Here is a 23866-nt window from a genome sequence, read left to right on the forward strand (position 1 = left end):
CGGGCTTTGCTTACTTCCATGATAGATATTTTTTAATGGAAATAGTATATATTTTAACAATGGCATATTGAGAGAAGGTTGCACCAACTTTGCTGAGACATGCCAACCATAACTCCTTTTTTTTGATCTGACTCTTTGTAAGTGTTTTGAATATTCCATAATTGTCCTGTGTATGACAGTCTTATTGATTAACATTCAAAATTTGAGACAAAACTTCTTTGGGTTCTTTGTCTCAAATGACCATTCCAGTTTAACTGTTATATTTATAAGAGTCCTCTACCTCATTTTCATAGGATCCCACTGTATGATGAGGGTTGTCTAGGCAGATATGCTTTTATGAAACCAGTTCTGCACCAGCATCCACGATCTCAATATTCTTTATACAGACTACAATAAGCTTTGCAAAAATGAGGTTTTTCGTAAGACTACCCATGAGCTTACTGGGTGGCATTACTGTACTATGCTGGACTGCTGCTTATGGATTTATTTTGAGTAAAGCATAAGGGGATATTGCCTTAAGGGGACTTTGCCTTTCCCTTCTGATCATTGGATTGCATAAATTTGGGTCAGTTTACATTTAGGGAACTTGGTCACGAATTGCACTGTTCCTCAGGACTTCTCTTTATACCCCAGATTCTGTAAGTGGAGCCAGTGAGTTCTTACCACACCCAGTTTTTATCCAAGTCCCTGAATGTTTTTGTTAGATTTTAGTAGGTGTAGCACCAACCTACTTGAAATACTGGCTCATATTTGATGTACCTTTATCTGGTTGAGGTATGTATGGCTTTTCTGTTTGATCTATGTAAATTCGGTTTATTGTTCATGGAAGAGAGTCCACTGTCTCCTCATAATTTCAAATGCAGAGTTTTTCCATTCTGAGTTTTTGGTTGAGCACAGTTGTTCCACTTCCTCCCCATAATTCCAGGTGCAAGTAGAATGTACCTTTCCCACACAGTTGGGGTAAGAAGATGAATGTTCATAATTACATTAGTAATGTCCAGGTGGGTTTGGGTGATCAATTTGGAGTTTGAAGGTTGTGTGATTGAATCACTGTCACACACCAAACTTGTCTATCCTTTCAACCATGGGGATGTTAGAATATTACAGTCAATCCCACTATTTGTTCACAAAAGAATAGTCTAAGGGTTAGCAGTGGATAATGATGACTAGCTACCTTCCCTCTAGTCTTGTGCTGCTAAATTAGGATGGCTAGCACAGATAGCCTTCATGTAGCTTTGTGCAAAATTCAAAAACAAAAAATCGTTTTTGGGTGTATTTGTCATATTCATACAAAGTAAAAGTTCAACATTGAATAAAAAAGGGTAATCAAGTTAGTTTATAATATTTAATTACATTAAATATTATTAAAATACTTTAATTGTGAAATGGGCTTTCTGTGGTATAGTGGTTTGTGTGCTAGGCTGAGGATCAGAAAGTTTAAGGTTTTAGTCATGATGATATCAAATATGCTTCAGACTTTCAGCTGTGGAGATGCTATAGCATTGATAATCAGCATGGTTACTTGTTCAGTAGGCTAGACAGTGGGTGTTGCTGACTGGTTGCACTCTGAAAATAGGTTAAAATTACATATACCTTAGGAATTTCTGGCTTTTAGGCATCATTGATTAAAAATACCAATTCAGATATTCTACAATACTGTAATGACTTGTATTTCTGTTATTGTTTTTTTACAAACTTAACACTACAAATACAGCTGTGTGATATTTTATTACATTTAAACAAAATTTATTTTTATTCTGTTATTTGACAATGTGCATGTAGTTCTGATTGGCTATATTTAATGTTATAAAGCACATGTTTTTTCATTTTTTAATTACATTTAATATTGCCAAGTGGATGCATGTAGTTTTGATACAGTACCTAATTTGTTTTTGCATTGTAGTTTTTTTGTTTACTGTTATCCTTTATATGCAAACCTATGGGTCACCACAAGCATCGAAACTACCCTCCACCTCACGAATAATGTTGTTTGCTGCATATTTACATGTAATTTGTCATGAAACAGTCCTCCACCAATAGAAGTATGAAGTGCTCTCTTGCATGATGCAGTTTTCTCCCTCTATTTGATTTCACCTAGAAATAATTTCTCATGGGCAGTTTTCTAGCTCAAAAATTCTGTTTTTCTTGCAATACTTTCTTGTTTAAATTATTATTTTCATTTGCAATTATTGTTAACTGCAGTATATTATTAACTTGTTTCTTTTCTTTTGGTTTGACATTTTTTTTCAAACCTTTTTTTAAATTCCTAACTTATTCACAGTCAAATATGTATTCAGAAATCATAACATTGTATTCAGATACAGGAGTCTTAGCTGAGGCTGTCTTAGTTTTTGTTTGTTGGGAGGTTGAACTTCATGTGGATTGCCTCTCTTCTATCTATCCTTATCAGATGCTTCTGATGCCAATAGATTCCATTCAGATAATGAAGAGTTTTACAGCTTGTTTCTCTCACTTTATTTGCTGTGCAAGTGTGTGTCTTGTCTCTCCTGAGGAACTGGCCAAGCCCATCCTATCAGCTATCTTGGATATGATCACTGATTTCTCAGGTATGTTACCTTTTATCTATATCCTGAGTTTCATGTGAACCTACCCCTTCCCTGCTACATCCCACCCCATCATGTGAGTACCAAGTGTTTCTTTTCTTGAGATATCAAAGTCCATGATAATCACTTCCTATTTTAATTGAAGACAAATCAACCTGACTTGACACCCATAGGTTACCATCATGCTGGCTATTATTTTCCTGGACTCTTAACAGCTGAAGTCTCTTTGCCAATGTGAGTTTATTTCAGGCCCAGTTTTCCCACCTTTATCTTACGTTTACTTCTTTTCATCAGAATCTTTTATCTTTCCACATCCTTTCTGAGGCTATACACCTTTTTCTGAAGGATATTTGGGGGATACCCATACCCTAATTTCCTCCATGTTGGTACAATTGGCCTCCTATCCCATATCCCCTCACATGTGACTTCTTTGTTGCTATGATTCATGGATAGCAACATTCTTTTGTTTCAAGTGCTTCTGTCATCCACTTATCTACAACACGTACTGATGGTTCCTTTACTATGTAGATCTATTTTTGAAGATATACCTGAATCTTTGGAGGCATCTGGGGTATCTGCAAGACAACATTCAGCCTTTTATTCTTTGTTGCATGTTTGTCTCAACTTGCTCCAATTTCAGCTTCTATTTAGATTTTCTTTCCTTTGCCCTCCCAACCCTTACATGTTTCCTCCTTCAGAGGTTCTTTCAGTGAGGCATTTTTCTCACCTTTGTACTATCACCATTAACAATTCTTGTGACTATCCTGTAGGTACTGGCCAAGTGGAATCTCATTTGTCCATATTTGTCCACCTGTAGATGGAATTTACTCCTGACCTCTATGGTATACTGGATAATCTCAGATTTTTTTCTCCAGTTCCTATACCCCACTTTCTCTGTCTCCTCAACCTTTCCCTTCTCTGTTTCTCAGGATCATGTTATGTGACAACTTATTTCTGAGGTGATTCAGACTCTACTCTTGCAGTGTGCTGTAGAGCTTGTCAGTTTTTCTTTTCCAGGATTTTACTTCAGGCTTTATCTTGTTTCCATGAAAACTGAGGAATAGCACTGTATGAACTTTTGTCACTCTTAGGGTTTTTTTTCTCCAGGTATATAGACATATTTGTTTTTTACTTTCCTATTTCAATCTTCCAGTCCAGACACTATCTTTGATTTATGCACAAAGATGTTTATCATTTTTATGCATTACCTTTCAGGCTTGTCCTGACACATTATACCTTTTGTTAGATAATCAGGGCTTTTGCATGACTTGTGCACTATCAGGGTATGCACTTCCCTCGGTATAAATGGATAATAGGTTTCTTTTAGATCTTTACAGACCTTTAACTTCTCACTACACATGTCTGCTTTTAATAGAAGCAGATCATACAGGTTGGATGTTCTTTCCTTATACTTTCCCAATTCAGAGCTTATACGTAGGGTCTTGCAAATCTTCTTTGCACCTCTGCTGTTTGCAATTGTCTTTACTATATGCTATGAAACTTCATTCTTAACCACAGCATCCCACCTGGTGTTATTTTCCTTCCTAGTGGGCCATACTTTTTCAGAACAGATGATCTGCCATTGCTTCTTTTGGCCTTTCATATCCAGGCACAGTTGGATGAATTGGGTCTCAGCACATGAAACAAAACAAAAACTCAACATACTAGAAACCAAATAAACACAGCTATAAAACTATGCTCACCACACGTTTTCGAACACTGCAAGTCAAATAAACACAATATAACCATAGAAAACACTCAAATACTAAATAAAGAAACAAACATAAACAAATGCAAAATTAAAGAAGCCTTACTTATACAACAACTTAAGCCCAAAATAAACCAATACAAAGGAACACCTTTATACCTATATTAATAAATATAATCCAACATCTAAGCATGCCCTCTACATTCTTACACTCAATTACACAACTGCTTTCAAACATGTAATCAGCTATTGGTCAGTTACCTCTTTCTTTGTTTGTGAACCTGACAATGACCGAAGAAGGTCGAAACGTTGTTCGCCTCCTCTACATTGTGCATTCTCTACCCATACCAGCCATTTTTGCATATATAATTTTCTCTACAAGTGGGTTTTCTCATCACCATGGATTATCTGTCCTAACAATCTTGAAATTGTGAATGACGTGTTCAGTTTCTGATATGTACAGTGGTGAGCATTCACTCTTATCCCAGTCATGATAGATTTGGCCTTTAGTGTTTAAATTTATCTGTCCATTAATTTCTTTACTGCTTCATTTATTACTCTTATCATCAGTGCTGCCCAGTCTGTCTTAATTATATAATGTTTTTCATATTCCAGCTCATTGTTTTCTGTGTAGTCTTCTATTTTTTTTGTCTGTGATGGTATCAGTATTTAGAATATTAACCTGCTCATATAGTTTACTGTTTCCAAATTCTTGATTGGTTATGCCCATATCAACATCTGCATCAACCTTAGGTTCAACATGATTGTTAGCATCTTTGTTATTATTTCCTTGATTTCCTAACTCATCACAATTTACAAACGCTTTGGATAAAGCATCCAATATTTTCAGGAATCTTACACAAGTATCACTGTCTTTTATGATGAATCTTGCAAGAATAACCATTTATTCAATAACAGATTAGTCAGTTGATTAACCACAAACATTAGCACAAAGTTGTCACTTAATTTTAGTTCATTTAATATTTTTGTTTCAGCAATTTCACTCAAACATTCTAGAAGTTTGTAATGGTGGTGTTTGACACATATGTTGCATTGTTTCCTTTGCAAGTGTCCTCTTTGATGCAAGCATTCAACACTTCTCCTAGATCAAGCAACATTTCAAAATTTATGGTGTGAGCAAGCTTATTATTGCATAAAAATACAGACATTAGAAAATTTGAACCATTGCTTCTTTGCTTATTTCTTGTTGTTTCATAATTAAATAATCAATTTTCCAAAGTACTTCAGGTATGATAGCTTCGACTCAGTGAAATCCTGTGTTCTTTTGTTGTCTCATTACTTTCAATACCCTCCAATCAGATCCTCTAACATCATGTTTTATTCCAAACATCTTGGCCAAATGGAGTTTTGGCAAAAAGTACAAACATTCTTTCATTGTATACATACTTTAATCACAGTTTATTTTTCCTCCATCTTTGTTCAAAAGCTAATGCATATTTTTGGTTGTTAGTGTTTGTTTTAGGCTTATCTGAGGTTCTTCCCTGGTCTGATATCCAGCAGCTGCGCTTCATTTGTGTTCACAGTGGTGTACAAAGTTGATTCTACAAAGAATGGGTTGCATATGTTTCTTCCATTTCACTGGTGTCATGCTTTTTTTTTTTTCTTTCAAAGAATCAAATATGATTTGTTTACTTATTAGCCATTATTATGACATCCTCATATAAATTGTCTTGGAAAAGTTTCAAATTCCTTCAGAAAGCCAGATAAAACACTTCACATGGGCAGGCATTAAGCAAGCTTATTGTATAAAGGCAGAGACAAATTTTACTCCAGGCTAAGTTTTATTTTTCTGATTGATCTATCATTAACAGTAGGTAATAGATACAAATTAATCAAAATGACATTAAAGAAGATTTTATGCAAAATTTCATTGGTATACTTTTATATTTTATATATCCCTAAAATTTTGATAATATTTGCATACATTATACAAACTTTTAGTGGAAAAAATAGGCTCTGTATGGTATCCACTGTGAATGATGATGTCTGATGTACCATTTAAGTACAAGTGAATTAGCATGGGGTTAACTGTGAATAATGAAAGTAATCAGGTACTTTGTTGCATGCTTATAATTAGTATGTGTGTGTTTTTTTTATAAAAAAGCCACATTGGGCTATCTGTCGAGTTTACCCATGGGAATCGAACCTCTGATTTTAGCATTGTAAGTCTGTAGATTTATTACTGTACCAGAGTGGAACTATAATTAGTACTGATGAGACTAAAGGTATCCATAATTACTTAATTCACCTCTTTGAGTTTGTCACATCACACAAGATGAGGTACCTGTTCTTTGTTTGGGTTTATAAGCTTAAAACAAAGTTTGTGGGTGGATACTGTAATAAATAATACAAAAATCCTAACTTTTACACAATTTATTTATAATATAACACATTATTACAGCATTAATTATTACCTCAATGAAAGTTTTGTATAAACTTTAAAAACTCAATATGTGTATACTTTAGATATGGTATACACTGTGTGATGGTCAGGGTGACCTTGTAGGAAGAAGTAGTGGCATTAGAGATGCTTACTGTTACCTACTTTCAACACCCCTCTGAATGTCCTATTACAATGTTTCATATGATTAATTAATTGACAACCATTGGGCACAGAAGTGGCTTGGAGGTCAAAATTCAAAGATCATGGTTCGAAGTAGGAAATGGGTATAACTGAAGAAAGGACATTTCACATCAGCATTATGTTGGCTATTGGAGCAGAAGCTTCAGGCAAGTTTATGTAGTATTGCAATTTTGGCAACCATATTATTTCTTTGAATTCTTCCATAGATAAAGCTAGTGCACTCTCTGAGATATATACACACTGTGTATGTGTTGTTCTATTGAAAGTTTAAGTTTTTTTTTTGTGTGTATGGATGTGGCACCATATGTGAATGTAGATAATGTTAATTTACATCAAAGATGATAAATACTCAGTAATAGTAATAATGAAGGGGAAGGAATTGTGAACATTCATTAAGTGTCCCTTATTCCAAATTATCATCCCACAAAGTTTGGTTGAGGTTAGCCCCCTGCGAGTTAGGAGGTGTAAGATAAGACAAACATAGATTTTTGTCCTTATACAGAGAGAAAATTTTATATTAGATCTGAGTCAATTTTGAATTCAGTTAATAGCATCTGACTGGCATATCTAGAATATGTAAGTGGCTTATTTAATTTTGAGCAAAATATATCCTGCACACGTTTTGAAGATGGGAATTAAAATGATCTTATTTTTAACCCTTTGACTGGCTAGTTGATGTTGTGCTGTTGTTGTTTGTTGCCCTCTCCCACTAAAATGTGTAACCTAATTGGATAATATCTATGCTTGTACTTGAAAAATTATGTAAGTTTGTTTAGTATTTGTGTACTATTTTAGATTATGAATTTTTTTGAAATATAATTGTGAAATGATTTTTAATAGTTTTGTCACATCTGGTTTTCTTTTTCCCCTGTGTCTTAAATCATGTAAATGTATCCATTAGAGAGATTTTTTTTTGTTAAAGTTTTATTTTGTCTGCATTGTTCCATTTATGACATAATCATTTTCTCATCTTCTCATACAGTTTTTCACACATGATTAAATTAGCCATTAAAAAATGTGAAAGAAAATAAGACAAATGAATTTGATATTATCATTGGTCATAATATTGTGTTTTATATATCAAATGAGCTATACCTAGTTTTAATTTTATCAGTTATTTGTACTTGTCCTTATTTATTGAAGCAGTTGTATAGCTTCTGAAATAGCATGAAATTGAAGAAAGTAAGAGCACTGACCACAAGATACACAACTTGTATTCTAAACCTGCACTGATACAAGCATTATATTACCAGCTATACAGTACTGTGCAAAAAATGTTAGTCAAACATTAGGTGTCAGGTTACTTTCACAAAACAATAGAAAGTTGGTCACACGTGAAACATCAGAAGTGTATTAATCTTCATATTCAGTACAACAGAAACTTGGTGGAAGTGCTAGTTGTCCCATCTTTCATGCATGGTTGTAAAATATTTAATTAAAGTTTCTTTTAGGATATTGTTCTAAGTGTCTCTAATACACTCCCATAAAGTTTCTTTAAATGTAACTTTTGATTTATCTTATTTTGGATCTATCAAATCCCAGCTCTGCATAGTTGGATTGAGATCAGGGCTCTAGAGGGGCCATTGCATCATTTGAATGATGCAGCTTCTTTCTTAGCTAAATAATTTTTGCACAGGTTGATGAGTGTTTTGGTAATAGAATACTTTACTACTAATACGAAAACTGCTAGGTATTGATAACCATGTATGTCCATCCTGAAGAACTGCCATTCTCCACCCAGAGGGTCAATGAATATATTATGTTTATGTTAATAATAAGTTTCATGTTATGTGCACCTCACATTGTAAAATGCTCTGTTGTTACTGATGGATTCCTCTATAATTTTCTAAGTAAGATAATGTAGTACGTTTGTGTGTTGTTAACAATTACTTGGATTACCTACATAGAACTAAATGTTACTGTGCTATTATTACACTGTTCATGACTTAGTACAGTCAAAACATTTCTTTAGTACCAATGTTCTGGTACATTAGTCTTGTTTTTGTTCTTTAGCTACAGTGGTGTTTATTGATGTTCTGGTACATTAGTCTTGTTTTTGTTCTTTAGCTACAGTGGTGTTTATTGATGTTCTGGTACATTAGTCTTGTTTCTGTTCCTTAGGTACAGTGGCATTATTGATGTTCTGGTACATTAGTCTTGTTTCTGTTCCTTAGGTACAGTGGCATTATTGATGTTCTGGTACATTAGTCCTGTTTCTGTTTAGTTAGTATAGTGGTGTTATGAGTTTCTGGTATAGTAGTCTTGTTTCTGTTCCTTTATTACAGTGGTGTTATTGATGTTCTGGTACGGTCATCTTGTTTCTGTTCACTTAGTGCAGTGGTGTTCTGGTATAGTAATCTTGTTTCTGTCCTCTAGAGCAGGGGTGTTATTAATGTTCTGGTACAGCAGTCTTGTTTATGTTTTTTTTAATACAGTGGTGTTATGGGTGTTCTAGTACAATAGTCTTGTTTCTGTTCCTTTAGTATAGTGGTGTTACTGATGTTCTGGTACAGTAGTCATGTTTTTGTTCCTTTAATATAGTAGTGTTATTGACGTTCTGGTACAGTAGTCATGTTTTTGTTCCATTATTACAGTAGTGTTATTGATATTCTGGTATAGTAGACTTGAATTTATTCCTTTATTATAGTGGTGTTTTTGTTTTGTTGGTGTAATGCTCTGGTTTGTATTCCTTTAGCACAGTAGTTTTGTTGATGTTATAGTACAATTGTCTTATCTCTTCCTTTAACCCCATCACACTGGGTGCTGAGCATGACACAATGTTTTAGTGTCTTACTTTGAATATTTTATTAAACAACTTCATGGTTATGGTATGCCAATTAGAATAGCATAAAACCTTTGTTAATAAACCATATTTTAATAACATATAAATAATCAGCTCTTAATTTTGCAAGGCACTATCATAAAAAATTCTGAATATTTCCTAGTGTGACACACATGACACATGCTGGCAGATTTTATCCACCACCCATGGAAGAAGTATGAAATTGAATGAAAACTACTTTCTCTAAAATCATCATTGCTCAGATAAACCACATTAAATATAGTCTTCAACATTTTTTTCTACTGAATAGAAAGTCAGACTCCTGCTGTCACATCCTCTCTTTCAAGTTGTGTTCATAGTTCTCTTTATGCTTAACTGTATGTTACCTATAACTAATAGACAGTTAAGGTTTTCATTCTATCAAATGATGTATTTCACAATATTTTCTTCTGTATAACCAACGTTCCATTGAGAAATGACTAGCTTGGATTAATTTGTAATGACTCTTGTCACAGATCTAGAAAGCTAGTAAATTTTTGAGTGATGTGTAAATTTTGCATGTTATAGTCTATGTTGTTTGTAGCATTATTTAATGAAATAAAAATTATAAATTGCGATAATATAAGTAGCATTAAAAGTTATGGTTAACTCTCTTCAACAATCAAGAGAAACAGTGTAGATTGTTCAAGTGTTTCATTTATTTATTTGTTTATGTTTATTTTTTGTGTATAATTATAAAAGCAACTAAAATGTAAAAATTAGTAAGGATATTTTTTAAGTTAAGATAAAGTAAAATCAACAATAAGTATAATTTTTTCACGAGACACTTGAGCTTATTGTACTAGTTGTAGTAGCTCATGGGTAATGTAATTCGATAGCGTAATGTGAGCTGGATGTTTCTTGACTTGATTTTACATCTTATAATGGCTTGACAGTAGTTTGTTGCAGTTTAAATGGTGATAAACCTTAATTATAAATAGATGTGTTACAAACTAAGAGCTACTTAGGATAAATGAGTGTAGTTTCTTCTTGCAATATGAAGTCATTCTAGAAAGAAGAAAGGGTAATTCAGGGTTTTTTAAAATTTATTTTATTGTTTTTGGTGGTTTCAAGGTCAGTGAAGTTAATCAATCCTGTTTTGAGTTGGGTTAGAAAAATAACATATAAACTATCAAGATTTACTGAAAAAAATGTTTGAAATGTATTTATGGAGGTCTTAGGGTTATATACAAAGGAGGTATTTTTAATTTTAACATTAAAATAACTTTTCACACAGATTATTCAAAACAAATTATCATATGGACAAATCTTTATTTTATTTAATTAAATATGATTCTTTGTATGTTAGAGACTTGTAATATTAACTGAAACATTGCCAGATTTTGAAAATATACCACTTTGAAAGTTAGAAGTATTAAATCTAAACAGACTGTAAACAAGCACAAGGAGGTCACATGGTCAGTCATACAGATCAAGGCTGTGTTGAGAGAGTTAATACAGTGTTGTTATATATGTTCTTGTACAATGGATTTTTATCTGTTCTTTTATTGCAGTGATCTTTTAGTTATTTTATGTTATCATAACGTTTTGTTATTCTGGTGTTGTGTTGGGCTTGATGGTTCCCTGAATATATATATATATACAGTTGTGTTGTCAGTGTAGTAATATTTTTTCTCTCTCTCTCTTTTTTTTTTTTTGTCAATATCCTGTATACTATTGCATCATGAACAGACAGTATACTAGCTTTATGATGTGCTCTTATTATAATGACTTTGTAGGCATTCTGTTACCTTAGATATCTTTTGGCTGTTGTTTCAGCATATTGATCTTGTTAATACATATTAGTACAGTGAACATATTAACCTGTACACTACAGTTATTCTAGTATATTGTTAATTATTGTATCCTTGTTTATGCATTGTCAGTACAATGATTTTATGTTGCTATATTAGTACAGTGTTCATGTTGATGTTGTGTTACCACAGTTTTCTTCTGGGAATACTGATACTTCAGGGTACTTGTTGATGATTATTGAGGATGCTTGTTTTTTTACACTGAGGATGGTGGTTTTGTTGGTATCTTCTTAACACTATGGTATTTTCTATGTCCTCTTAGTATGATGTGCTCTATGTCACATCTATTTAGTACAGTTAAAGTTTTAATAGTACAATAATCTTTTTGACATTCAGTTATTACAGTGGTTTTGTTGATGCCTGCTTTGTAGTAGTTTGTTTCATTTGAAATGGTTGACTGTATATGTAAAATTAAAACTCCATATTTTTACAAACACCAGTTTCAATAATCAAAGTATGCTATATTTTCTGCATAGGTTTTTTTTTTCCATATAGGATCCACTTCTTGTCATAGGTAATGCTTTGCTTTAAGAATGACTCCCTCTTGTTCCTAACCAGTTTTCTGCTCTTCTATCAGTTCATGTGGTACCTCTTTGCCCAAATTTTAACTTTCTGATTGCAGCCAGGTGATGAGAAACAGTTGCACTGGAAACTTCTCAGTCTACTGAAAGTGCCTGAACTGTCATGTGTGGGCAAGCTTATGCAGTAGCACTTAATATGAACTGTCATGTGTGGGCTAGCTTATGCAGTAGTACTTAATATGAACTGTCATGTGTGGGCTAGCTTATGCAGTAGCACTTAATATGAACTGTCATGTGTGGGCTAGCTTATGCAGTAGCACTTAATATGAACTGTCATGCGTGGACTAGCTTATGCAGTAGCACTAAATATGTATGAACTGTCATGTGTGGGCTAGCTTATGCAGTAGCACTTAATATGAACTGTCATGTGTGTGGGCTAGCTTATGCAGTAGCACTTAATATGAACTGTCATGTGTGGGCTAGCTTATGCAGTAGCACTTAATATGAACTGTCATGTGTGGGCTAGCTTATGCAGTAGCACTTAATATGAACTGTCATGTGTGGGTTAGCTTATGCAGTAGCTTAATATGAACTGTCATGTGTGGGCTAGCTTATGCAGTAGCTCTTACTGTTTCTTCATTCACAACAGATTGAAGCCTTCCTCAGTGTTTATTCTCGAGGTTCCTATTACCAGAACGAATAGTAGTTTGAGAAGTATTCCCTTGTTCCAGTGCCAAATTGATGTTTTTAGCAACCTTGACTGCATTTTTTTGCCAATTTGAGCTCATATCAAAAAAGTAGTTTCAGTTCTTTTGAAGAAATCATCTTGTGTAGGGTTCCAAAGAAATACAAAAAACAATTATAATACAACTTGACATGACAGGCAAATGTAAAACACAGCACTCTCAGTAGTATCAAATAGCATACAGTCAAGTTACTGTATTCAGCTTATTCTAATCACAGTCACTGTTCTACTAAGTGAAAATAAGCCATTTCATATAAAATGACCTAATAAATGCTCTTCTTTGTGTAATACACAATACTTACATTAGCTAGCTTTGAAAAAATAAAAAGCTTCATTTTCTCTAGTGTAAGTTATATGAATATAGGTTTTTTCATGTTCATTCATTTGATGTTTGTGCTTCAAATTATTTCTGCTTAAAACACAAACTTCATTGCCTGTAACTTTAATTGTATTCTTGATAAACAACTTTTCGGTAGTTTATACATTCCAGATCAAAAGGTTAATGAAAGTATCATAGAAGTCTGTGTTATCAGTAACACATTCAAACAAGAAAAATTAATCTTTTTAGATAAATAATTAAAATGAATTAAAGAAATGTCTTAGTGTTTTAATTTTTTTTTGTAAGTTTTTTTATGTGTATATCCATACTTCAGTTAGAAAAGCCTTTCTCAAACATCTTGTATCAATATTCTTTGACATTGAGAAGGCTTATAATACAACATGGAGATATGGCATTTTGTGAGACAGCATAGATATGGGTTACGTGGCCATTTGTCCACATTTATTAAAAATTTGTTAATGGTCAGGCAATTCCAAGTTCATGTGGGTTCAACACTTTACCATTTTTTTCTGTAGAAACTTGGGAGTCTCTTGGGGCTGTGTTCTGAATGTCACACTTTTCAGTATAAAAATTAATGCCATCACTGAACAACTCCCTCTCACTATTGCAAACACGCTCTATATCGACGACTTTCACATCTCATGCCAGTTATTGAACATGAGGTATATTGAGCGGCAGCTACAAACTGCTCTCAATTGTTTACTGAAGTGGACCACAGCAAAGGGCTTTACCTTCTCTCTCACTAAAACAGTTTGCATGCAATTCTGCCACCAATGGGGTATTCGTCCTCATCCTGAACTCCATTGCGGTGAAGTTGTGCTGCCTGAGGTCTTTGAGACTAAATTCTTGGGGCTTATCTTTGACCGTAAGCTGACCTTTATACCACATATCAAGCAGCTACAGGTCAAATGTACAAGAGCACTGAACATCCTCCTTGTCCTCTCTTCCATCACTTGTGGAGTGGATCGATGTTCTATGCTAAAGATATATCGTGCTCTTATTTGACCGACACTCGACTATGGTTTGCTTGTTTTTGAATTTCGTGCAAAGCTACTCGAGGGCTACCTGTGCTAGCTGTCCCTAATTTAGCAGTGTAAGACTAGAGGGAAGGCAGCTAGTCATCACCACCCACTGCCAACTCATGGGCTCCTCTTTTACCCACAAATAGTGTGATTGAATGTCACATTATAATGCCCCATGGCTGAAAGGGTGAGCATGTTTGATGTGATGGGAATTCGAATCTTAACACACTTGGACATGCTTGGCCACCTCGACTATGAATCACTGGTCTATGGCTCTGCCAGACCATTGGCCTTAAAGATGCTGGACACTATTCATCATTAAGGACTTCAGCTCTGCACTGGGGGTTTCTGTACTTCCCCAGTTCAGAGCTTGTACATAGTCTCATGAACTTTTTTTGCACCTCTGCCATTTACAACTGTCTTTACTATATGCTTTGAAACTTTGTTCCTAACCAAAGCATCCCATCTAGGGTTGTGTTTTCTTTCCTCGTTGGCTCATGCTTTTTCAGACCAGACGGTATGCCATTGCTCCTTTTAGCCTTCATATCCAGTCATAGTTGGATGAATTGGGTCTGTCGTTGGATAACATTGCTGTATCCACTGGTCAGCCCATCCCACCATGGTTTATTACCATCCCCAATTGTGAATTATCTTAAAGCTATCTGAGAAAAGTAGACACTCCTGATTGGAAATACTGTTTGTTATTTGCTGAACATCTTTTGAACCATCTTTCCATTCCTGTTTATACAGATGGTTCAAAATCAGGTGACTGTGTGGACTCTACCATGGTTGCACGTAAAATCCCTCTACAGCTTCTGTGTTTACTACTGAACTGTATGCCATTTCTCTTGCCCTGGATCACATAGAAGCTAAGCAGTACTCAAACTGCATGATTTATACTGACTCGCTTAGTTCTGGCCCTAGAATCGCTTCACATTGGTTCACACCCTGTTGTCACCAATATTCACAACTGACTGGCCCATTTCTCTTTATCATCTACTTCTATTCAGTTTTTCTGGATACTGGGCCATATTGGTATTCATGGGAGCTAGCTTGCCGACACTGCAGCTAAGTCTATTTGCTCTGGCACTATCACCGCTGTGCCTGTCTGATACATGGACTATGGTCCTGTATTCAAGGCTTGGCTCTGTGCCATCTCGCAGTCAATTTGGAGTGAGCAATGCAAAACATGCTTTTCCAAATACAACCCTGTATTAGACTTTGGCTGTCCTTGTTACCGTAAGGATCGGAAGGAGGAAGTTGTTCTAACTAGACTATGCATTGGTCACAGTTTTTAACTCATTGTTTTCATTTATCTGGAACTGATACACCATTATGTTGTCTGTGTGATACTCAGGTCACTGTATACCACATTTTACTTTCTTGCCATCGTTATGACTATCAACGATGGTGCCATTTTCACCATATTCTGTCCTAAGGTTTGTCCATAATGACATTGTCCACCTTGGAAATGTTTTTAGTTTTTTAAAGGCCATCAATCTTTCTAATGCCATTTAAGTTTCTTTAGACCTTCTTTGATGAGAATCCCTTTGGAGAATCACAGTCTATCTAGTTTGATTTGAAATTAGAAAATGACTGTAAAGTCAAGTAACTCAAATAGGACTGGAAAGGTCTACTTAGGTGACTAACGCTGCTGTTTGAACTACCTGTTAGTCATCCTGGCAAGTTACTATTAAAATTTTGCTATACTTCCTTTAAAACTTTAATTACTTTACTTTTGAAAATAGCTATAACATCAAATAACTTGGAACCAAGACTGGAAAGGCCAGCTACAGGTGACTGATGATGGTTTTCGTACTTATCTCTTTTAATCTTCCTAGCGAGTTATGATAATTACAGTTATGCTGCAGAAAGTCCTCTACAACTTGTATTACTGTAGTTTTGTTTTAATGCTTTAGACTAGATGTAAACATTGGTTTATGGTTTTTTACTTTACTTTTTTTTTTTACCTTAATTTTCTTTTATTTTACTTTAATTTTATCTTTTACTGGATGTTTAGCACAGATAGCCCAGCTGCTTTGTGCCATAAAACACCAAATCAACCAACCAACCAACTAAGGAAGATAATTACTACCTTCAGTGTAACCTAGAAAAATAATTTTTTTCTTTACCTCCCACATTTGAGATTGTTTATAAGTAGAACTGGTTTATTTTTCTTTATTCAGAATAGTATGTAGTTATTCATTCAAACAAGTCAGAAACCTTCCAAGAACTTCTGTTATAATTTGTTTCCAATGTGTTCATGAAGAAAACATTTGTTTTTAAAGTAGCTATATGTCTTAAGCTAGTTGCATAATTGTTAAACTGATCAAACGTAGGAACAAAACAAAGTAAAATTAGTTCTAAGTATTCTGAAAGTGTTTGATACCAAACCATAAAGAAATTCAGAATTAAATTTGAATTTTGAAAGTGTGTTTCGGGGCTAACACACAGGTTTTATTTTGGTCTTTTTCAGGCAATAAAATGTTTACATTTACAGAAAGTAAACTACAATAATTTTTTATTTTATAACTTTTTTTTGCTTGTCTACTAGCTAGTTGTAGGTTTCAAATAAATTAACTATTGCAAACTTTAGATCTGAGAGTTTATATATAAAGGAAAAGAGTATGACAAAAAAGAAAAATAAACTTTACAGATTCTTTATTTTGAATTATTTTTATAAGATATTGGCACAATGGCTTATGAAAAGAAAATACTTTATCACTAGTACAGTTTTTAAAGTTAAGGTTTATCATTTACATTTCATTTCACTTAACCATTTCTGTGAGTCTTTAAATGTATGTGAACTAGTTGATTCTTTCAGATTTTAGATAGGTATGGTTTGTATCAACTTACAACTGAAAAACTTGGAGTTGCAATTGTTGACACATTTACTTACCTGATGAGCTACCTTAAAAGTAGAAACTTTTCTGTTCCCAAGAAGTTGATTGAATCTCTGAGTGAAGTTCTATTAAATCATTGTGGAAAAATGGTGAACTCACAGGTAAGATAAACTGTAGAGTTGAAAGGGTTTTTAAAATATGAAACTTGTATGTATGTATTGGATAAAGGTGTTTTGTAGAACTGTAGTGTATTTTTGCATTATAAATTAGACTAGCTAACAAAGTTTTATATGTCTATTACACTTTGAGAAAATGAATAGATAAGTATGTGTATACTCATATCATGTTTTTGTTATTTACATTCATATTTTATACTGCTGCACATTATTCTTTTATCTGGAGCTTTTGTAAAATCTTTCATAATGGACCATTAGTTTGGTGCAGCCAAGTGATTAATGTGCTCAAACTGTGAATCTAAGATTTTATTATCTGTGTTTCATTACTGCAAATGTGTGTTCTGTGGGGCTTGTGGGTGCAATAAGTGTAACTATCAAATCTCACTGGCTGTTCCTTAGCTACCTTCCTTTTAGTCTTATACTTCAGAATTGGAGACAGCTATGCGTGTAAAGCCCTTGGATAGTTTTCCACAAAATTCATAAACAAATCAAAAATGAAAGACCAGCATTTTAAAAGTCTTTGGTTAACTAATCTTCTCACCCAAGGTATCGTTTAGTGTCTTACATTTAAACTTTTATTAAACTATTTTTCTTTTATGTTATATTATTTAGAAAAGCTTAAAATTTTAGCTAATGATTCGTATCTTTATAAGTTTTTAATTCTACGAGGTCATATTTTAAAAAAACTTCCTGAATTTCTCTTAGTATAACACGACATATTTACTTTAGGTATCTTGTCTTCCCTATTTTATTCACCACCCTTTCAAAAAGTACAAAATTAAACTTAAATTACTCAGAATAAAATTGTCATTGCTCAGACTAACCATAATTTTATAGCCTTCAATTTTGTTTGGCTACAAAGCTATAAATAAAAAATCAGACCCCATTCCTGCCACATCAAGCTGTCATATCCTTTCTTTCAGGTTTTGGTGATTATTCTCTCTTAGATTTATTTATATATTATTTATAACCAACAGAAAGTCAAGGTTTTGATCTATCAAATGATGTATTGTATAATGTTGTATTCTGAAAAAATAAACATTAGTTTTACTCAGAGAACAATCTTCTTTCTCATGGGAAATTTAATGGCTAGCTTGGACAGATTTGCAACAGCTTTTGTTGCATAGGTAGAAAGGTAGAAAAATTGAGTGTTAGGAGAAATTATCTGCTTTTACATATTATCAGTATATGTTCTTTGGTCCGTTATTTAATTAAATGAAAATTATTTAATGCATTACTACCATTAGTGTAAAAACAGTAGTATAAAGTGTTCTCAACAATCTACAGCAAGAAAAAAGAAGATAAAGTACATTATTTCATATTTGTCTTGTTTCTTCTTTATTTATTATTATTAAAAGTAATCAAAATGTAAAATGTGGATCTCTTTTAGATTAGTTAAGAATAGATTATGTAAAGAAAATAATAATAATATAATAAAATGTTTCACAAGCCACACGTGCAAGTATCTTGTAGTTAATGTGATTCAGTACTGTAACGTGAGCTGTATGTGCCTTGAGTGACACAGATAATAGTTAGACAGGATTCAAAGAGCATATAAAAAAATAAATTTTTAATTACAAATAGATGTACACTGTTAGGACCTTAAAACTACTTAGGGTAAAAGAATGTAGTTTTGTGTTACAATTTAGAGTCATTCAGAAAAAATCAGAAACGGGTAGTTTAGATTGATTTTGTTTTGGTGGTTATGAGGTTGGTTAATATAATTTGATTTTGTTTTGGTGGTTATGAGGTTGGTTAATATAAACGTGGACAAATCTTTATTTTATTTTACTAAAACTACTTCACTAAAAAAATATTATTTATGATGTTAACCGAAAGTGTGCAAAATTTTGTAAATATGTACACTATTGAAAATTGGAAGTATTTAAAGCTATAAAGACCTTGAATGGGTACAAAGAGGTCATGTGGTTGTTCCAATTGACTGAGCTTAATTGTGTGCATATGTACTGTGGTTTAAAGATAAGGTTACATTAATATCAAATTTTTTTCTGTTACTTGGGTTTCTTCATTTCAAATATTGCACAGTGTTCTTTCTAAAAAATATAATTTAAGTTTCTGTGATTTATTTTTCTTTCAATTTACATATTCTTAATTATTATTGTAATTAAATATGTGTGTGTTTATATATAGTGTGTCAAGACTGCATTATTATATATACAAAGAGAAGAGCTCAAGCAGTTGTCTGCTCATAATCCCACAATTCAAGGAAAACCTGTTCAACATCAACCATCTACAAGTAGGTTATCCACCAAAAGAAAGAGAGCTAGCAATGACATTAAAGGAGAAGAACCTTTGAAGTGAGTTGTGATTTTCTATATTTGTTATACACACTACATGGCCAAAAGTATGCGGACACCCTTCTAATTAGTGGGTTTAGCTATTTCAGCCACACCCGTTGCCAACAGGTGAATAAAGTCAAGCATGCAGCCATGCAATCTCCAGAGACAAACATTGGCAGTAGAATGGGTTGTATTGAAGAGCTCAGAGTCTTTCAACATGGCACTGTCATAGGATATTACTTTTCGAACAAGTGAGTTTGTCAAATTTCTGCCCTGCTAGAGCTGCCCTGGTCAACTGTAAGTGCTCTTATTGTGAAGCGAAAACGTCTAGAAGAAAAAAAAACTGTAGTCATGAAGAGGTAGGTCATAGAAGCTCACAGAATGGGACCGCCAAGTGGTGAAGCGCATAACGCATAAACATTGTCTTTTCTCGGTTGCAACACTCACTACTGAGTTCCAAACTGCCTGTGTAAGCAATGCAAGCACAAGAACTGTTCATTGGGAACTTCATGAAATGGGTTTCCATGGTCGAGCAGCCACATGCAAGTGTAAGGTCACCATGAGCAATGCCAAGCATTGGCTGGCGTGGTGTAAAGTTACCACCATTGATTCTGGATCAGTAGAAACACGTTTTCTGGAGTAATGAATCTTGCTTCACTATCTGGCAGTCTGATGAACGAATCTGGGTTTGGCAGATGCCAGGAAAACAATGCCCGCCTGAATGCATAAAATTTTGTGGAGGAGGAATAATGGTCTGGGGCTGTTTTTCAAGGTTTAAACTAGGCTCTTTAGTTCCAGTGAAAGGAAGTCTTAATGCTACAGCATACAATGACATTCTAGAGTTGTGTGCTTCCAAAATTTTGCAACAGTTTGGGAAGGCCCCTTTTTCCAACATTACAATGCCCCCATGCTCAAAGCAAGGTCCATAAAAACATGGTTTGCTGAGGTCGATGTTGAAGAAATTGACTGGCCTGCACAGAGCCATGACATCAACCCTGCTGAACAACTTTGGGATGAATTGGAATGCTGACTGCAAGCCAGGCCTTCTTGCTCTTGTGACTGAATAGGAGTGAATTCCCACAGCCATCTTTCAAAATCTAGGGAAAACCCTTCCTGTGGAGGCTGCTATAGCAGCAAAGGCAGTATCAACTCCATATTAATGCCCATGTTTCTGGAATGAAATGTTCAACAAGCACATATGGGTATTCACCTACTTTGGCCATGTGGTGTATCTTTATTATTCAATTGTGATTGTTAAAATCTTGATAGTGTATTTCCTATGTAAATTTAAACATTTCTGTTACAATGCTTTATTGTCTTACTTTTAAGTATAAAATGAAAAAATACACAAAATATATGTAAGAAATTTCTGTTGTGATGTTTGCTCTTTATTTCTTTCTGGCATTGAAATAATGAATATTAATATAAATACAGAAATATATCAAATTTTGTAAGCTTTATTGAATGTTTATTGTGAATTATTAATGATTTTACCTATGATTACAGTGTTTATGCCAAAAATTCTTTTTTACACATTCTATCATTTTCAAATTAGTGGAGAAAAATGAAAATTATGAAATTTTTAACACAGATCTATATGATTTTGTATCATATCTATATAACAGTTATGATACAAAATCATATGTTTGCTTAGTATTCAGACTTGGATTTGGGTAAGAATAAAAACAAACTGAAAATTGCCTTAGTTTTGATGTACCAGAGTTGTTTCATGATTATTCTTCCAATACCAAACATTACTTCCTCTCACATCAATAAATAGTTTGGTGCTTTTATCTATATGTAAAAAAAAAGCATGCCTAACAGTTAAATGGTAAAGTGTGTCTTGCATGCAGATTATCATGTGACAACCTTCCCACCAATAGTAGTGCAACACACATGCTCCTGATATGTGCAACTCCCTCTGTTCTCTTTCACTGAATTATTACTTCTTGGTTGGCTGTTCTTGTATTGTGACTTTTAATTTGTTCTCGTTTCATGTGTTTATTGTTGTTTTTCTCATATTTGTATCAATTTCTTATCAAAAAAAGTACTTATCACTTTAAAATACATATTTTATATTATATTATATATTATTTTTATTTTATATTAAATACATATTTAAAATACATATATTTTTTTACCTGTTACATATGTAAAGATCAAAGTATTTAGTAGCTCATGTTTATAATGTATTGTTTATTGAAAGTGTAAAACAAGCACATAAATATGTATGTTAGTCTTTGGTTTAAAATGGGAAAGGCTGTATATGTAGTTTTAAAACTGAAATATATACATTGTTATCACTGTTAGAAATCACTTGTACATCCATGTTGCTTTTCGAATAATAGAGCACTTTACGCTACATGTTGCCTCCACTTGCTACTAAAGCTTCTCCTGAAGCTTCAATGTTGCTGAAAGTACTGGCCAAACAGATGAGAATGCAGAAGCAAGAACTCTTAATGAACCATTTTAAATACATATTTTCATACCTTGTTCAGCACTGCTCTAAAGAAGAAATGGAAAAAGCACTCACCTATGTTCAGGTAAGTACTACTTGCATTCAACTTTGGCTTATATTTGCTATTACTTAGCCATATAATTGTGTATTTATACAGCACTTTATTAAAAACAAACAATACTAATACACTTTTAACATAATACTGGTATTTGGCAAATTTAATTTGTATGACAATGTTTAGAAGTAAGATGTTTATGGGAGAAGGAAGGTCAAAGTTTGTAGTCTCTCAATACTGTATGTTATTTTATATCTGCAGTTCCATACATTATTTACATTTTTGACTCAATTAATTAAATACTTAGAATTAAAGTCTCGGTTGTTTTTTTTCACATATTATTATATGGGAAAGCATGGGATTCGCTTCAGTAGATTTTTGTAAAAACTTGTATCTCTGTGAGATATATGGTATTAATTTAATAAAATCTAATTTAAACTGACTTTGATTATAACAGAATTTCTTATTTTTAAACTGAGACTAATATTGAGATAGGCAGCTTGTTGAGATGTGATTACCAGAGAATACATAATGAATTACTTCTTCACATCAGCACTCACTATGAACAAGTCTTTAGTGGACTTGCAATGTTGGCATGGAAAGATGAAAGTTATGATGGAACAAAGCCTATTACAAAACCAGAAGATATAGTAATGGCTACAGTTGAAATTTGAAATACTTAAAAAAGTTGCATTACATATCTACAACAAATAAAAAATCTGATTCTGTGCTGTAAAATGTAAATTTTGGGCAAATATCTCAATAAAGATAAATAAAAACTGACATGCTGTATCAAACTATTATAAGTTTAGTTGGAATTTCTTTTGGTAGCATCTTGACTGAGATTTTTCCCTGTATCTCCTTTTGTGGACAGTTAATGTTGAATTGTTAGTTAAAATAAACATTATGGCCATTCAAAGTAAATGGAATTGTTAATATTAAGTGAAGAAGTATCAGTAATAACCACTTGTTTAATATATTTACTTTTAGTAAAATTCTAATTTCCTGAGAGCTAATTGAATAAGTAAAACTACTTAAATATTTAAAAGAAACCTAAGTTTTAGAACTTCATCTAATTAATATAAATTAAAAAAAAGTATTTGTGAATGTTTGGTGTGTAAGAAACTTTTATAAATCTTTGAAAACGTTAAAAAATGAAACATCTAGGAGAATTCACATCTAGTGTACTTTGATGACAATTTTGTTTTAAATCTTTACATTATAAACTAAAATATTTGCACTTTTTTTAATACAGTACATTATGCAGAATATATTAAAAGCATGCAGCCATGTATGGAAAGTAATAAATTTAAAAGGCTGGCTGAATAAAGTGTGAATTGAGAATCACCTTGAATATTGATATTTCTCAAAACTTGAGACTTGAAGTATCCAGAAAAATTCCAAATGATTGTTTCTGAGTAAAATTTGTCAGTTATTTACTCTTGATGAGTCATATTGGTCAGTTACTTGTATCTGACTTTAAAATTCTGGTATTTATACAAGGAAATTATAGGTTAACATAACAGAAGTTTAGCATTGTTCAGAGTAAAGTATTTACAGCAGTGGTGCACAAACTTTTGAGTCAGGGGCCACAAACGGACTTCTCGTAACTGTAATATGGACATGCTTTCAAGTAAAGCAATTTTAATAATTACAAGCTACGGGAATTGTGAGCTCGCAATCTTTTATGAGAATTAAAGTTGTCAGAAGTATATTTACCTAAGAATTATATACTTAAACATTATATTACAGCAATTATTGTAATATTGTATATGTAGGAAATAAGTACCAGGTATAATTTTACAACACAACTAAAAGTAGAGTAAGAAACATAACCAGAGCAAATAGCTTCATTAATAAAATAAGTTGGTATTTGTTAACTTTTGTGAAGAGG

The 23866-nt window shown here is 33.2% G+C and overlaps 1 protein-coding gene across 6 annotated transcripts in view; it reads left to right on the forward strand.

The window, feature by feature from the left end:
- Positions 1-16943: 16943 nt before the first annotated feature.
- Positions 16944-23866, forward strand: part of LOC143242419 (serine/threonine-protein kinase ATR-like) — a 41252-nt gene continuing 34329 nt past the window's right edge. For 3 of the 6 annotated variants that reach the window (XM_076485799.1, XM_076485796.1, XM_076485800.1), the window contains exons 1-3: positions 16945-17144; positions 19311-19477; positions 21808-22002. In XM_076485799.1, the coding sequence (XP_076341914.1) occupies positions 21823-22002 (180 nt within the window). In that variant the 5' untranslated portion in view covers positions 16945-17144; positions 19311-19477; positions 21808-21822. Of the gene's footprint in view, positions 17145-19310; positions 19478-21807; positions 22003-23866 lie in introns of all 6 variants that reach the window. The other 3 variants (XM_076485797.1, XM_076485798.1, XM_076485795.1) reach the window with 2 other exon arrangements.

This window comes from Tachypleus tridentatus, unplaced genomic scaffold, assembly GCF_004210375.1.
Source record: "Tachypleus tridentatus isolate NWPU-2018 unplaced genomic scaffold, ASM421037v1 Hic_cluster_2, whole genome shotgun sequence".
Lineage (NCBI taxonomy): Eukaryota > Metazoa > Arthropoda > Merostomata > Xiphosura > Limulidae > Tachypleus > Tachypleus tridentatus.